The 16,522-nt window shown below is 59.5% G+C and overlaps 1 protein-coding gene across 1 annotated transcript in view; it reads left to right on the forward strand.

Moving 5' to 3' along the window:
* LOC127488824 (dynein regulatory complex subunit 3-like) overlaps window positions 1-16,522 on the forward strand; it is a 77,123-nt gene that overhangs the window by 49,098 nt on the left and 11,503 nt on the right. Inside the window, exons 6-12 of the mRNA XM_070061684.1 lie at window positions 1,280-1,446; window positions 5,114-5,260; window positions 7,606-7,725; window positions 8,263-8,375; window positions 10,025-10,199; window positions 14,782-14,910; window positions 16,288-16,358. Of these exons, the coding sequence (XP_069917785.1) occupies window positions 1,280-1,446; window positions 5,114-5,260; window positions 7,606-7,725; window positions 8,263-8,375; window positions 10,025-10,199; window positions 14,782-14,910; window positions 16,288-16,358 (922 nt within the window). The remainder of the gene's footprint in view (window positions 1-1,279; window positions 1,447-5,113; window positions 5,261-7,605; window positions 7,726-8,262; window positions 8,376-10,024; window positions 10,200-14,781; window positions 14,911-16,287; window positions 16,359-16,522) is intronic.

Raw genomic sequence — 16,522 nt, forward strand, 5'->3', positions numbered from 1 at the left:
AAGTTGCCGACTCCAGGCTTCAGCCTGGCCCAGCTTTGGCCCAACCCAGTCCTGATCATTGTGGACATCTAGGGAGGAGACAGCAAATGGTAGTCTCTCTTTTGCCTCTCAGATAAATAAATTGGTGTTTAAAAAGAAACCTTTATTTTGGGGCTGGTGTCCTGGCACAGTGGGTTAAGCCGAGGCCTATGTCACCAGCATCCCGTATTGGAGTGCTGGTTCCAGTCCTGGCTGCTCTGATCCAGCTGCCGCAAATGCACCTGGGAAAGCAGCAGAAGAGGCCCAAGTGCTTGGGCCCCTGCCACCCGTGTGGGAGACCCAGATGGAGTTCCAGGCTTCTGTTTTCAGCCTGGTCCAGCCACAGCTGTTGCAGCCATTTGGGGAGTGAACCAGCAGATGGAAGACCTCTCTTTGTCTCTCTCACCCGCCTCCCACCATCATTGTGCCTTTCAAACAAATAAGATAAATCTTTTTTAAAAAAAAAAAAAAACACTTTATTTGGTGTAAATAATTTTTTAAAGATTTATTAATTTTATATGAAAGAGTTACACACACACACACACACACACGTCTTCCATCCGCTGGTTCACTCCCCAGATGGCCACATCAGCTGGAGCTGCACGATCCAAAGCCAGGAGCCAGGAGCTTCCTCCGGGTCTCCCACGCGGGTGCAGGGGTCTAAGGACTTGCGCCATCTTCCACTGCTTCTCCAAACCACAGCAGAGGGCTGGATCGGAAGTGGAGCAGCCGGGACTCGAGCCGGTGCCCCTATGGGATGCCAGCACTGCAGGCGGCAGCTTTACCCACTACACCACAGCGCCGGCCCCATCCGTGAACTTCTTAAAGTACCCTTATATTTGTGTGTAACTTACACCCATCCTTCCGAGTACTTTAAAGTATCTCTGGATTACTTCACAATACCTAAGCGGGGTAGATGAGATGCACACACACAGAGCACTGGATAAACCCGGAATTGCTACGCGGATGGGAGGCCTGAGGCTAGGGGTGTCCCTGAGCCCATGGTCTGCTGCCTCAGAGCTGCCGGTCTCCTCCGAGCTCTGACCCAGTGAGCGCCGCCCACAGGGGTGATGTGGTGAGCGTGTGAGGCTTCCAGAAATAATCGCAGGCTTTGCCCCGGGGGTGTGGAGGGCGTGCCGCTTGCTGCCGGTCCGCAGAGCACCAAGTCCCCTTGATGGCCTCGCTCGAGGAGCGCCCACCGCCCAGCCCAGGCACCGGACAGCAAAGCCTCTTCACAGATCCGCCCCTTCCCTTCCCCCAGATCTGTCCTTCAACAACATCGAGGTCATCAAGGGCCTGGACAGCCTGGTGAACCTGGAGGACCTGAGCTTGTTCAACAACCGGATCTCCAGGATCGACTCCCTGGACGCGCTGGGCAAGCTGCAGGTGCTGTCGCTGGGCAACAACCAGATCGACAACATAATGAATGTGAGTGGACGACACGCACACACCCGTGCGCATGCGCGGGGCTCGGACAGGGCGGGGTCTGCCGCGTGGGCAGGTGCACCTGGAGCATCGCAAGTCTTCTCCCCCCTACCCCTAACCCACCTCCGCGTCGCTTGACAAGCCGGCTTAGTCCACCAGGGACCCGATCGTGTTGGGACAGCACGCTTCACAAAATCTGTCTGTGGCTGCCCGTTCACAGCCTTTGCCACGGCAACGTCTCGTTCTGCCCCCTCGGTCTCTGGCTCATTTAGCCAACGTTTGCCTGCTGGGTGCACTTGCTCTGTTCTCAGTGGGGACAGAGCCGGACAAGGCGGGTTCCCCTCGGGGCTGACCAGCCCACAGGTTAAAAGAACCCCTGGTGTCCCGTGTCCGCGGACGCCGGGGGCATCTGTGCGACACTGACAGTGGTCATCTCCAGGGAAGGCTGGTTGGCTGCCCCTGCACTCCCCACAGGGGGCTCCCAGCTCAGCAGGCTGGGGCTGAGACTGCCCCCCCCCAATAGCTGGGGGTCTGGCAGCCTCGGGAAGGGGCCCACATCAGAGGTGACCCAACAGAGACCTTCCCCTGTGGTTCCTGGCCAGGGCCCCTGGGAGCTGCCCCGAATTCCATTACTGCTTGGGTCAGATGGATGGCCTGGGCTGGAATCCCAGCTCTACGTGAGGCTGACTGAGATGGATGGCCCGGGGCGGCGGGGGAGGAGGTCAGTCACCCAGATGGTCCCTATACGTAAATCCATCCATCTGACGGGGCAAATCCTGGAGGCAGTGTAGTCTCAGTAGTCTGCCCTGTATGCCCCATGGAAGCCAGCGTGCTTGTCGGGGGTCCAGAACTGGTCGCACAGCCTGCCCCCTCCCTGCTCTGCTGGGGTGGGGGAGATCCACCGTGGACCAAGGACGTGGCCTTGGATCAAGGGCTGAGATTTTAGCCACCTCCCAGCTGTCTGAGCTGGGGCCAGCGTCCACTTGCCCATCTGTGAAATGGGCTCAGCCAGTAGAGCTGTAGCGAGGACCGAGTGGACCCCAGAGTGTTCAGTACCTGACATGTGTGAGAGGCAGGGTTGCTGGTTCCCAGAGTCGGGGAGAGAGAAGGCCCCTAGGGAGAAGCGGCCGGGGCCAGAAGCTCCTGCGGCCAGGCTGCACCCGGGTCCTGGAGACCCCCGGTTGTCTCCACCTAGCTGTATCCGAGTGCCTGGGTTTGGGTCCTGGCTCTGCTGTCAGTTCCAGCGTCTTATGCTGTGCAGCCTGGGAGGGTGGGCAGGTGACGGCTTCCGTGCCACGTACGTGGGAGATCCGGATGGAGCTCCTGGTTCCCGGCTTCGGCCTGGCCCAGCCCCTGGCTGTTGCTGCCATGTGGGGAGTGAAAACAGTGAATGCAAGGTCTGTGTGTGTGTGCACGTGTGTGCGTGTGCCTTTGAAAGGCAGAGAAAGAGAGGGGAGGGGAGAGAGAGCGAGCTCTCCTCTGCCAGTCCACTCCCCAAATGGCCACAACAGCCGAGGGGAGGGCCACATCGAAGCCAGGAGCCGGGAACTCCATTCAGATCCCCCACTTGAGTGACAGGGATCCAAGCGGGTGCTTCCCAGGCGCAGGGGCATGGAACCGGATCAGAAGCAAAGCAGCCGGGACTCAGACAGTACTCCAGTGTGGGGTCCCCAGACAGCATCTCAACCCATGAGCCACAGCGCCCATTTCAAAACACGCGGACTTTGAAGCAAAATCAGGGCCCCCGGGAAAGAGCCTCTGTTACCCCCTCACCCTCTGTACCTGCGTCCCTGGCCGAGACCACAGCTGCGGCCAGGCATCCTGGCTCTGTCCAGCTGCCCTCCAAGCCCCGCCCTCATGTCCTGTCTCCACCCCCGTTAGCAGCCCACTCCGCTGCCTGCGCCATATTCCGATGCCACGCGATGTACTTCCCCCGTCCCTCGGAGGTGGACGCTGAAGTTGCTCCAAGCTGGTGGCATCACACAGACCACCTCAGATGTCCTTGAACCCCAGGATGACCTCGAGCAGGGGTCACGTGCGCCTGGGTCAGCCCACATGTAAGATACACTCCCGGCGAGGGTTGCTGGACCAGAAGGCAGGTGCATCTTCAATTTGGACGGCTCTCTGCCAGCTCGGCTCCGGGGAAGTGGAACCGTTTACAAACCCCCCGGTGTGGCCCGCTGCCTGTCAACTTTCTATAGCGCGCTCGCTTCTGAGGCTTTTCTCTTTGCCTGCCAACAAGCTGAGAAATGGAATCTCACCGGGAGATCTCTAAAAAATGAAATCAGGCCCCGTCTTTTCTCATACACGCTTCAAACTCCACTGGCTTCCATCATCCTTAGAGCAAAATCCAAACCCTCGACCACAGCCTGCATGTTTTTTTTTTTTTAAGATTTATTTATTTGAGAGGCAGAGTTTCAGACAGACAGAGGGAGAGACAGAGAGAAAGGTCTTCCATCCGCTGGTTCACTCCCCAGATGACCGCAATGGCCAGAGCTGGGTCGATCTGAAGCCAGGAGCCAGGAGCTTCTTCCAGGTCTCCCACGTGGGTAGCAGGGGCCCAAGCACTTGAGCCATCTTCTACTGCTTTCCCAGGCCACAGAGGGAGCTGGATCAGAAGTGGAACAGCTGGGACTTGAACCGGTGCCCATATGGGATGCTAGCGCCACAGGGGGAGGCTTAGCCTACTGTACCACAGCACTGGCCCCAGCCAGCATGGTCTTACATGAACCAGCCCCTGACCTTGTCTCCACACTTGTATCAAGTCTTTCCTCCATCATACTGCAGCTGCCCCAGCCTTTCTCTGTTCCTGGTGTACCCTGAACTTGTCGCTGCCCCAGGGCCTTTGCCCGTGCTGTTTTGGCTCCTGAGAAAGTGCTCTCCTTGCACTACCACCACTGGCTCCCTCCCGTCTCCCATAAATGCCACCTCTCACGGTTGGTGCTGTCTTTACGTTCCTTGTAGCACTTTGCCTAGTCTGTGATGATACTACTTAATTTTAAAAACACTCCCAGCACCACCCACCGTGTAAGCTCTGGGGTCCACGTGGGCTTTGGTCTCCCTGGGCACACACCTGAGGCTTGCTGCCTGCTTGGTCGTGAATGCTATTTATTATGACTGACGGCCTTGGGCGCAGTTCCGACACTGGGCGCTGGGAGGCGCTGTGCGCTGCGGTTCTAGCGCAGCTGCGCATGGCTGTCTCCCGCTGGCTGGCCGCCGGTCTTGATCCATTTGATGGATGAGATGGGGTGGGGGTGGGGCATCCACGAAGCCCTGCCCCGAGGGCCCACAGACGACAACCACCACAGCCCTAACTTGGCTTCTGTGTCTGGATGTCAGGCGCCTTTCATCTGGGCCTTGCTTTACGACGGCTGTAACACACGTAACATCCCTCCGCTCATTCCTCATTCTACACGCACTGAGGCTTAGGGGAACTTGCCCAAGGCCCCATAGCTGGGATTGGAGCTCCCGTCTGTCCGTGCCTGATCCAATATCTCAGGGCAATACCTAGTCCCCTACCTGCAGGCCTGGACCCCCACCCACCCACTCTGCACCTGTGCCCCACCCCCGCCCTGCCTGAGGCCTGAAGGTGCCAGGGCCCTCCCGGCTGCAGGGAGAAGGCGGGGGTGTGTTTCCAGGCAGCCAGGACGGAGCGTCCTCTCCTCCCCAGCTCGTCTACCTGCGGCGGTTCAAGTGCCTGCGCACGCTCAGCCTCGCCGGGAACCCCATCGCCCAAGCGGAGGACTACAAGATGTTCATCTACGCCTACCTGCCCGACCTCGTGTACCTGGACTTCCGGCGCATCGGTGACCACATGGCACGTGTCTTCCCCCTCCCCCACCCCCGTGGGGTCCCGCAGCACCTGCGTGGGTGCCCTCTCGCCCAGGCTCCCAGCAACCAGGGCTCCCCCATCTCTGCGCATTGTCCCAAGGCCACCTCGCAGCCACTGTGTGGTTTCCTAAAGGAAACAGTGAAGAGGGCTCCCCCCTACCCCCTGCACCCTGGTCTCTGTGACCCCGGGAGCAATATTAAGAGCTAGCTGTTGTTGGGCGTTCATCAATCAAGCCCATGGCGCCGTCTCACCACCAGCCAGCCGGGACCCTGCTGTCGTCCCAGTGGCCAAACTGGCGCTCAAGGGCGGGGACTCCAGTGGGCGGGGCTGGAGCTGGGAGTCAGTCCCTGTGAGTGAGCTGCCTGCCTGTGGGAGGGTCTTCCTGCTGCCCCCTGCCTGCCTCCCTCCCCGCCCCCCATCCCCTGCTGTGAAGCCCTTGCTTCTCACTCTGGGCCGTGCCATCCATTGTGGGAAGGAGTGGCAGGGGGTGGGGGGTACTGACCCATTGGGACTGGGGTGGCACCTTGAGTCGGGCCAGCTGACCTGCCTGCTGGTACCTGTCCTGCAGACAGGAGCTGTGTTGAGCACTAAAATGACCCCCAGGGTGGGGGACACCTGGAGAGGCAGGCAGGAGGGTGGGCCCCCAGCCTCAACTCTGAGCCCCTAGAACCTACAGTGAGAGGAGCCCCTCTCTCCTGGGTGGGCCAAGGTGCCGTCCAAGCACGTGGTCCCCTGCCCACCAGCACTGCTGTGGAGGCTTAGAGAGGAGGTGACCTCAGGGGGAGTCCCCTCCTCCCGCCACAGGCTTTCTCTTGTCCCTGCATGGGACCGGAAGCTGAGACTACAGCTGTATCTATTTTATTTATTTTATTAAAAAGATTTATGTGTTTATTTGAAAGTCAGAGTTACACAGAGAGAGGAGAGCCAGAGAGAGAGAGAGAGAGGTCTTCCATCGCTGGTTCACTCCCCAATTGGCCTGATCCGAAGCCAGGAGCCAGGAGCTTCTTCCGGGTCTCCCACGTGGGTGCAGGGGCCCAAGCACGTGGGCCATCCTCCACTGCCTTCCCGGGCCACAGCAGAGAGCTGGATCGGAAGTGGAGCAGCCGGGACTAGAACCGGCGCCCATATGGGATGCGGACACTGCAGGCGGCAGCTTTATCTGTGATGCCACAGCAATGCCTCACCCCTTTTTTTTTATTTTAAAGATTTATTGGTTGATTTGTTTCTTTGGAAGGCAGAGTTACAGAAAGACAGAAGAGATTTCTCATCTGCTGGTTCACTCCCTAAATGGCTTGCAAACAGGCCAAACCCAGGAGCCGGAAACTCCATCCGGGTCTCCCACGTGGGTGGCAGGGGCCCAAGCACTTGGGTCATGTTCCGGTTCCCCAGGTGCATCAGTAGGGAGTGGAGCAGCTGGGGCTCACGCGGGATGCTGGCATCGCAGGCCAGTGCTTGACCCGCTGTGCCCGCTGAGCCACAGCACGGGCCCCTGAGCCAGTTTTAAAGGCAACGGTGCTCTCGGATGCTGGGTTGGCCACATACCTGTTTGAGTGTGCTCTTCTTGTTATGAAACCATGGGGCACCTTGGACCTGCACCTATAGAGAGCATAAAATCTGTTCTCTTTATAGTAATAAAAACATCATAAAAATAGGACAGAGGAAGGTGTTAGCTGTAAGTTGTTTGGGACGCCCGCATCCCATATCGGGAGCCCCGGCTACTCCCCTTCTGATCCAGCTCCCTGCCGATGCCCATCCCGGGAAAGCAGCGGAAGACAGCCCAAATACTTGGGTCCCTGCCACCCACGTGGGAGACCCGGATGGAGTTCTGGGCTCCTGGTTTCAGTCTGGCCCAGCGCTGGCTGTTAACAGGCATATGGGGAGTGAACCAGCAGATGGAAGATGTCTTTCTCTCTCTCTCTCTCTCACTGCCTTTCAATGTTTTTTATTTTAAAATCTAACAATAAAATAATTTAGAAAAGAAAGCCTCTCACTGAGCAGTGCCCCAGCCCCCCCCCCCAGCACAGCAGGGGTCGGGGGCTGGGGGATGAGGGGCAGGGGAGGGCGCTCAGGGTCCCAGAAGCAAACCAAGGCCCCCTCCAGACTCAGACCCTCGCCTAGAATCATCCGGACAAATCGGAAACGAAACCCAGGCTCTTGAAGGGGCCTTCTCAGCTCCCTAATTTCCCTGGGACCCCTCAGCCAACCTTGCCTTGTGAAGGGGTCTGTCCGGCCCGGGCCCCTCCCCCAGCCCACGGCAGGGAGGGAAGTGGTGGTGGTGGGGACAACCAGGCGAGCTCCGCTAACAGTGCCACCTGCTGTTCTCCGGCCAGAAAGAACTCGCAGAGGCAAAGCACCAGTACAGCATGGACGAGCTGAAACACCGGGAGCACCTGGCGCAGGCCCGGCTGGAGGCCGAGCAGGCCCAGCGCGCGGAGCTGGAGGCGCACAAGGTCTCTCGCGGACGGACACGTTCAACGCAGGCCCGCCGGGATCCCTGGGCGCCCTGGGAGAAATCGTGCCCCACGCACAGGCCACGAAGCCCTCCCCGCCCCGCCCACCTCCCTGGGGCTGGCTCCAACCACAGCGCAGACTCCCGGTCGGTCCTGTCCCGCGCTTGCTGGCGTACCCCTGCGTCCAACACTCTGGGCTGCGAGAGGGTGCTACAGTCTTGCGCCTTAAGACCCTCGGGCAGACGTCCCCTCCCCACACACCCTCCAGCACGGCATGGCATGCCAGAAACAGGCTGAACATGGCCTCCCGCCATGAGCCCCACCCCTCCGTGCAGCCAGACCGAAGCAGCCTCGCACCTGCTGTTCCTTCTGCCTGGGAGGCACCCCTCCACCACCCCCTCCCGCCGCCCCTCTACCTCGGAGAGGGTTGAAGCCCAAGGGGTAGTGTCTGTGTTAGTGCCCAGCCGGGGGGCCGTGCCCAGCGCGTCCTCCCTGGAGCCCGCCTGGGTCACCGCGGGGCCCTGTTTCTGCCCGCAGGCTGCCTTCGTGGACCGCCTGAACGACTCCTTCCTGTTTGACAGCATGTACGCTGAAGATGTGGAAGGCAACAAGCTGTCCTACCTGCCCGGCGTCGGGGAGCTGCTGGAGACATATCCGCCCCGGCTCTCGCCGCCTCTTGTCTGGCAGAGCCTGCTCACGGAGCCCCCAGCCCCTGCTGGGACTGTTTCCCCATCCTGGGCCAGGCTGAAGTCAGACGCCTGGACCTCCATCTGGGTTTTCCATGTCAGTGGCGGAGGCCCAAGCACTTGGGCTATCTTCTTTTTTTTTTTTTTTTTTTTTTTTTTTTTTTTTTTTTTTTTTACAGGCAGAGTGGACAGTGAGAGAGAGAGACAGAGAGAAAGGTCTTCCTTTGCCGTTGGTTCATCCTCCAATGGCCGCCGTGGCCGGCGCGCTGCGGCCGGTGCACCGCGCTGATCCGATGGCAGGAGCCAGGAGCCAGGTGCTTTTCCTGGTCTCCCATGGGGTGCAGGGCCCAAGCACTTGGGCCATCCTCCACTGCACTCCCTGGCCACAGCAGAGAGCTGGCCTGGAAGAGGGGCAACCGGGACAGAATCCGGTGCCCCAACCGGGACTAGAACCCGGTGTGCTGGCGCCGCTAGGCGGAGGAGGGCTATCTTCTTTTTTAAATTTTATTTATTTATTAGAAAGGCAGAGTTACAGAGATGCAGAGGCAGAGACAGAGAGAGGTTTCGCATCCATTGGTTCACTCCCCAAATGGCTGCAACAGCCGGAGTTGGGCTGATCTGAAGCCAGAAGCTTCTTCCGGGTCTCCCACACAGGTGCAGGCACCCAAGGACTTGGGTCATTTTCTGCTTTCCCAGGCCATAGCAGAGAGCTGGATCGGAAGTGGAGCACCTGGGACTAGAACCGGCGCCCATATGGGATAACAGCACTGTAGGCAGAGGCTTTGCCCTCTGCACCACGGCACCGGCCCCGCCCCATGTTAAGTTGTTACAACAGAAGGTTCGTGGATACCAGCAGTCACTGGGCGAGACTTGACACCTCAAGGCCTAAGCAGCCTGTTGTGTGGGGGTGGGGCTGGTGGAGCCGCTGTCCGGCAGGTGCTCTCGTGAAAGTGGCCCAGCGGGTGTGTGACAGTCCCTTTGATCAGGCACATCTTGCGCTGCCAGCCCCCCCCCCCCCCCCCCGCCCCGCAGCCTGCCTTGGCTCTGCTTTGCCAAGGTATGACACGGATGACTCTGTTTTCAAATCTTGACAATTTTCCCAGTGGCAGTGGCGGGGCCAGGACTTGAACCTGGATCCTCCACTTCCACCCCTGGCCCCTCCACCCCCACCTACCCCACCCCAGCACAGCTGAGCAGCAAAACGGGCCCTCTGCCCAAGAGCCCATCTCGGTCACACACCAGAGACAATGCACACCACCTCATCCCCTGGCCAGGGCTGGCTCCTCGGGCTGCCAGCCCCTCCCTGTCCCGCCAGGTCCCCAGGCAGTCTGTTTGGGGCCTGCTCTGCCCTGTGGGTTCTGCCCGTGGTCCCCAGCTCCTTCCCCCACCAGGCCTCCGATGGTGGCGAGACCTCAGCCACACCATTACCCTCTGAATCTCCAGTGCCAGGTCTCTGGGCCCTCAGTGGCTTCCTCCATCAGACGAGACCCTGAGTTCGAGTCCTGCACACACACACGTTCAGCGTAGCAAGCCCTTGCACCCTTGTGGCCCTCCCCGGTGGCCTGCTCCAAGGGAGAGAGACGCTGCCCTGAGCTTCCTTAACGCCCACCCACCTACAAGGACAAATTTGTCACCATCTGCGTGAACATTTTCGAGTACGGCCTGAAACAGCAGGAAAAGCGGAAGATCGAGCTGGACACGTTTACTGAGTGCATCCAGGAGGCGATCCAGGAGAACCAGGAGCAGGGCAAACTCAAGATCGCCCAGTTCGAGGAGAAGCACTCGCTGGTAGGGCCCACCCCTCCTGAAGCCGCGGCTCTGCACCCACCGAAGGGCTGTAGCACCTGTGCCCCTGCTGGCCCTTGCGGCCCAGGCCAGGGGGTCACGCAGCCGCGAGCAGCAGAGCCAAGGCCCAGCCCACTCACCGCCTCCCCTGCTGCTCCACTGTGGCCACGAAGGTGGGGCTGTGGCTCCATCCTATAACATGCCCAGGGGTTCAAGGTCATCCTCGCCCTGCATGACCTCATCTGTTAACTGTCGCTATTTTATTTTATTTATTTGTTTGGAAGGCAGAGTTCAAGAGGGGCAGAGAGAGAGAGAGAGAGAGAGAGAGAGAGGTCTTCCTGGTTCACTCCCCCAAATGGCCACAATGGCCAGAGCTGAGCCGATTCAAAACCAGGAGCCTGGATCTTTTTCCGGGACTCCCAACGCAGGTGCAGGGGCCCAAGGACTTGGGCCATCTTCCACTGCTTTCCCAGGCCATAGCAGAGAGCTGGATCGGAAGTGGGGCAGCCGGGACTTGAACCGGCGCCCATAGGGGATGCCGGCACTGCAGGTGGCAGCTTTACCCGCTACGCCATAGCGCTGGCCCCAGGATGTCCTTTTTTATTTATTTGAAAGGCGGAGCGGCAGAGAGAGAGGGAGAGAGAGAGAAATCCCAGCCACTGCATCAAGCTCTCCAAACAGGGACAGGAGCTTCCCAGGCATTTAAACAGGGAGCTGGATCGGAGCAGAGCAGCCAGGGACTGGAACTGGCGCTCGTATGGGGTGCCAGTGTCGCGACCCTGGCCCCACACTTGTGACGCCTCTTTTCTGGTCCCAGTGGCCATTGGGTTTGGGATGGCAGGGGGTCAGCCGGTCAGTGCTTCCTGGAGCAACAGGTACCTCTGGGGAAGCAGGAGCAGCTAGAACGGGGCTGATGAGGACTCTGCTCCCAGGGTCTGGAGTGGCTGCCTCCTCCTACAAGGCCACCAGGCATGAGCTGACTCGCCTGAGCCTGGGTCCAGGGCAGTGGAGCTTGCCCAGCTGCACAGAGCGGGCCTGGGGCCTGGCGCCCTCCTTGAAGGCCTTGTGGGCGTGGCCTGCGGGCACTGGGGCTGGCCAGAGCTCCCCAGGTGTTTCAGAGTCCACTGTCTGGGGAGATCCCAGGACCCACAGGCCCTGAAGGCCCCCTACCCCTCCCCGTTGCACGTAACACCTGCTGCTGGTACACAGTGACTCCCACAATGCTTGTGGCCCAGCTGCGCCCCGCAGAGCCGTTTTATTTTCTCCTGAGCAAGGCAAGCTGCACCTGTCCTCCAACCATCGTTATCTCCTATTCTGTCAACTACGTCTGCCTGTGTTTGCCCTTACCCATTTTTTTTTCTATTTGGTTTTTGGTTTCTCGGTCTTTCTCACTCTCTGTGCCTCTTTCTTTAAAAAGAAAAAAAATTACCATATAGGAGTGCTTTAGAGATTTCCAGGTGAGCCCTGTCTCCGTGAGATGAGTCGCAAACATTTCCCCCACTTTGCTGTTCGTCTTGCCATCTTGTCTGTGTTGCATCTCACCATTGCGATTTTTATTGCAATTTTCACTTTATTTGAAGCAGGGTGGGGACAGAGAGAGAGCTTTCACGTACTGCAGGGGTGAGGAACATCCAGCCCAGGGGCCACATAAGGCCCTCCAAATCATTAAGTCTGGCCTTGCCGAGGCAACCATAGGCAGGACTCAAAATCCAGTCAAGTTATAGCAGGCTAATTAATTTCGTATGGGCCATGAATGATATTACAAATACCCAAAAGGCCCTTGGCAGAAAAAAAATGTCCCCCATCCCTGCTGCTAGTTCCCTCTCCAAATGTCCCCTCAGCCAGGTATGGGTCTGGCTGAATCGGGATCTCCCACGCAGGGCAGGGACCCATGTGCTGTATCGGTCACCAACAGCTCCCCAGGGTGTGTATCAGCAGGAAGCCGGATCAGAAGTGGAGTAGCTGGAACTCGAACCTAGCACTTGGGTATGCGAGGTGGGCACCCCGAGCAGAGACTCAACTCCTGCACCCAGCACCCACCTGGCCACTCAGTGTTAATTTTTTTAACGTGCTATTTGTCAGTCTGTTTTGCTGCTAGTATTCGGGAAGGAATTCTTCACTCAGAGATCATTGGAAAAACCCCGTGTTCTTCTATTAGCCCTTCCATGGTTTGCTTGCTTTCTTTCTTTTTTTTAAAGATTTATTTGAAAGAGCTACACAGAGGAGAGGAAGAGAGAGAGAGAGAGAGAGAGAGAGAGAGAGAGAGAATCTTCCATCCATTGGTTCCCAATTGGCCGCACTAGCCAGGGCTGCGCTGATCCAAAGCCAGGAGCCAGGAGCTGCTTCCAGGTCTCCCACATGGGTACAGGGGCCCAAGGACTTGGGCCATCTTCTACTGCTTCCCCAGGCCACAGCAGAGAGCTGGATTGAAAGTGGAGCAGCTGGGACTCGAACTGGTGCCCATTTGTGATGCCGGCGCTGCAGGCAGTGGCTTTACCCGCTACGCTACAGCGCCGGTCCCCCATGGGTTTATGTCTTTCATGGGAATCTTCCCTCCCATAAGGTCAGGGAGCCAGCTCTGTCTTTCTCCCGATGGGGAAACCATGATGAGAACAGTGCTCATCCCTCCGAATCATGCCCAGTTACTCTGTCCTCCTCCGGGACTGACGCCAAGCATCCACGAGACAAGTGGACGTGGCACCTGGCACCAGGGGTGTTCCAGGCCTTCCCTGGTGACAGCTGGCATTCAGTGCCACCCTCAGCCTGGCTCGTTCTCTCCCCCCGCAAGAGCACCCTCTCCCTCCAGACGGGTCCAGGATCCACGTCTCCCACTTGCCCCCTGGGGTTCCCTGTGGGTGCGGCTGCCTCTTCCCTGTCCAGCACCTCTCCTGACCTGTGCCTGCTATAGGAGCCCCTGGAGCCCACGGTGTGTGCCAGGCCTCCCGCACAAGGCCCATGGTCCCCAGGACCCTGTGAGCGCAGGAAGCCTGGGAGACGCTAAGCGGCCGTGCCAAGCTTACACTGCACATCGTGGGCTCGGCTCCACCTGACTCCGATATTACAGGACAGACAAAATTGCTTGTCTGCCCTCTTTGGGGGGAGGGGTCTCTGACCAGGACCAAGAATGAAATACCTTGAGGACCAGGTGTCATGTTAGTAGCAGGTTAAGTCACCGCTGGAGTCAGGCTATCACGTATCAGGGTACCTGGTTCGAGTCCCAGCTACTTCACTTCCAGTCCAGTTCCTGCTTGTGCTCACCTTGGGAGTCAGCAGCAGCTGATGGCTCAAGTGCCGGCGTCCCCGTCACCCGTGTGGGAGACCTGGATGGCACTGCAGGCTCGTGCCATCAGCCTGGTCCAGCCAGGGCTGTTGGGGGCATTTAGGGAGTGCACCAGTGGATGGAAGATTCCCTCTCTCTCTCTCTCTCTCTCTCTCTCTCTGTCTCTCTCTGTGTGTGTCTCCCTCAAGTAAATAAAAGCAAATACATTTTTTTAAAAAATGCAATCTGGCCGGTGCCGCGGCTCACTAGGCTAATCCTCCACCTGCGGCGCTGGCACACCGGGTTCTAGTCCCAGTCGGGGTGCCAGATTCTGTCCCGGTTGCTCCTCTTCCAGGCCAGCTCTCTGCTGTGGCCAGGGAGTGCAGTGGAGGATGGCCCAAGTGCTTGGGCCCTGCACCCCATGGGAGACCAGGAGAAGCACCTGGCTCCTGGCTTCGTGTCGGCGCAGCACTGGCCATGGCGGCCATTTGGGGGGTGAACCAGCAGAAGGAAGACCTTTCTCTCTGTCTCTCTCTCTCACTGTCTAACTCTGCCTGTCCAAAAAAAAAAAAAAAAAAAAAAAAAAAAATGGCAACCTGCACGAGACAGATGAAGAGGGGAAAAGCATACACATTTTATTCCATGATGTGCACATGTACATTTTATTTAGTGATCTCTATATTACGCACCAGAGTAACGGGAAGACCCAAAGACACAGCTGGGGCTGGAATCTTAGCACAAAATTGGACAAAGAGCCGCACCCTGTGAAAATGACCAAAACAGTGAAAACGACCAAAACAGTGTGGTTAGACCAGGGCAGGGCACGGCGGCGCAGGACCAACAGACAGAGAAGGCTCACGTGCGCAGTGGTCCCTTGGCCCCCCCGCCTCCAAGCTCTGGTTGCTGCGGACAGCAATGGCTTCTTCCGGGCGGGGGGGGGCACAGGAAAGGGCACGTCTCACCTGCTCTTTCAAGGTAAAAAAGTGGAGGAGACAGATGACTTCTTGCAGCTGCAGTCTTCAAGTGTCTTCGGCTCAAAAGCGATCCACATGGCAAAGTGGTGTGGCGTAGGGGGTTGCGCTCAGAAGCCCCCCGAGCCCCGGCACCTTCCACCTGGCCCTGCTCGCAGGGACAGAAACCCACGCGAGCAGCGGCGAGCCCCGGTTGGTGCCCGTGAGCCTGTGCTTCAGCATTCCCCTTTTACAGACAGGGAAACTGAGGCAGGAGAGGGCCGGTGGCTTCTGCAAGCTCGCAAGGCTGGCACCTGCCGGGGGGGAACCTCAGCTCTCCCGCGCGGCTGGCTCAAGCCCTGGCTTTGTCCCGCAGAGCCTAAGCAACATCCGCGAAGCATCAGAGCTGCCCACCGCGGAGAGGATCGCGGAGTGCCACCAGGACATCACCGAGCTGTTCAACGCGCTCATGACCCTGGAGATGCAGCTGGCGGAGCAGCTGCAGGTGAGGCGGGCCGGGGGGATGGGCGGGCGCAGGTGCCACCTGGTCCCGCAGCTGCGCGCGCACCTGTGACCCGCAGACCACCCACCCACCCTGGGCGCGCGCCCCTGTTGCACACTCGGCGCCTGCCAGCCCGGCGTCTGCTTTTCATCCATTTAAAAAACTCAGACGGGAAGGGGTCCTTGCAGGGGAACTGAAGAGTGAGCCCCTTCCCACATCACCTTCTCCCCCACATCCTGGGAGAGCCCCGAGCCTCCTCCGTGGGGAAGGGTTTCTGATGCGACCTCAGGAGCGGGGCCGGGTGCCCACGAGACCAGGCGGGCCACCCCACCCCCACTCACGCGCGCGCACGCAGCTTGGGGACCAGACCGAAGCACCTGCCGCTCAGCACGCGGTAGAAATGATACCCGGATGGCTGCTGGAGCAGCCGGGCGAGCCTCGCGTGTTCCCCGGGAGGAGGAGCGCGGGCCCGGAGTGGGAAGGGATGTGACAATGACTGGAACCTCATTAGGGGCTGCCACGGCTGGGCCAAGAGGTAGCGCCGAATCGATACTCAAGTGATTCCTCCGCCGCTGGGGGATGGATTCCCCCCTTCCCGTCCCAGGCAGAGGCTGGCTCGCCCCCCCGCTGGGGACTTGCAAAGGCAGCTGAGCGCTGGCCGGCTGGCGGCCCTGGGGAGGGCTGGGCCGCGGCTCTCCCACGCAGTCCAGGCAGGGAGACCACGTTCCAACATCCACGTGTCTCCCGGAGCCCAGGCACTGCCCTATTTGTGTTACCAGGAAGCGGCTGGGCCTGCAGACCCGCGCTCGGCCCCCTCCCCCCTCCCCTGTGCACCTGCACCAGCTGCGGCCCACCGCGGATCAGGCGGGGCAGGGGGGGGGGTGTCCACGCTCCAGAGGGAGCCAGCAAAGTCCCCACGTAGGCCTCTGTGCCCTTCTAAGCGCAGGAAGCAACACTGATGGGGAGAGCTCATGGCGGGCGTGGGGGGCCCACTCTGCTCAGCAGCCTGCAAAGCATTCTGTGGGAAACCCATTTCACAGATGAGGAAGTCGAGGCTCGGGGAGGTCAGGTGACTTTCCCAGAGTCACACACAGTGGTGGAGCTGGGACGCGGCCCCTGAGGGCTGCCTCCAGCGTTTGTCTGTTGAGTGTGTGTGTGGTGGTGGGGGGGGGGGGTTGAGAGGAGTCAGGCTGTGACAGGTGGGCCCGGCACAGGGCACCGACATGACACTTCGGAGGGTGCTGGCGGTGAGTGAGTCGGGCCTGAGAGGGCACGGTGGCTGGTGTGTGAGCGGGCAGATGGCTGCTCGGTCCCTAGGGTGTTTATGCCGTGGTGCTGGGCGTCTGAAGACGCACGGTGACTGTGCGTTCTCATTTCCAGGAGACCATAAGCATGTTTGAGAGGAACATTGTCGACCTGGTGGGGCTCTTCATTGAGAACGTGCAAAGCCTATATCCTAGCTGCTGCGGCCCAGGGTAGGGAGGGCTGCCCTGGCCTCCAGGGGGAGCGAGGGGTTTAACAGGAGGCCAGGAAGGGTGAAGCAAACCCAGCAAGGACCCCTTGCCGGCAGCGTCTGCAGGGTCATGCCCTCACCCCTCCCACCCAGTGCCCTAAG

Source organism: Oryctolagus cuniculus, chromosome 17, assembly GCF_964237555.1.
Source record: "Oryctolagus cuniculus chromosome 17, mOryCun1.1, whole genome shotgun sequence".
Classification (NCBI taxonomy): domain Eukaryota; kingdom Metazoa; phylum Chordata; class Mammalia; order Lagomorpha; family Leporidae; genus Oryctolagus; species Oryctolagus cuniculus.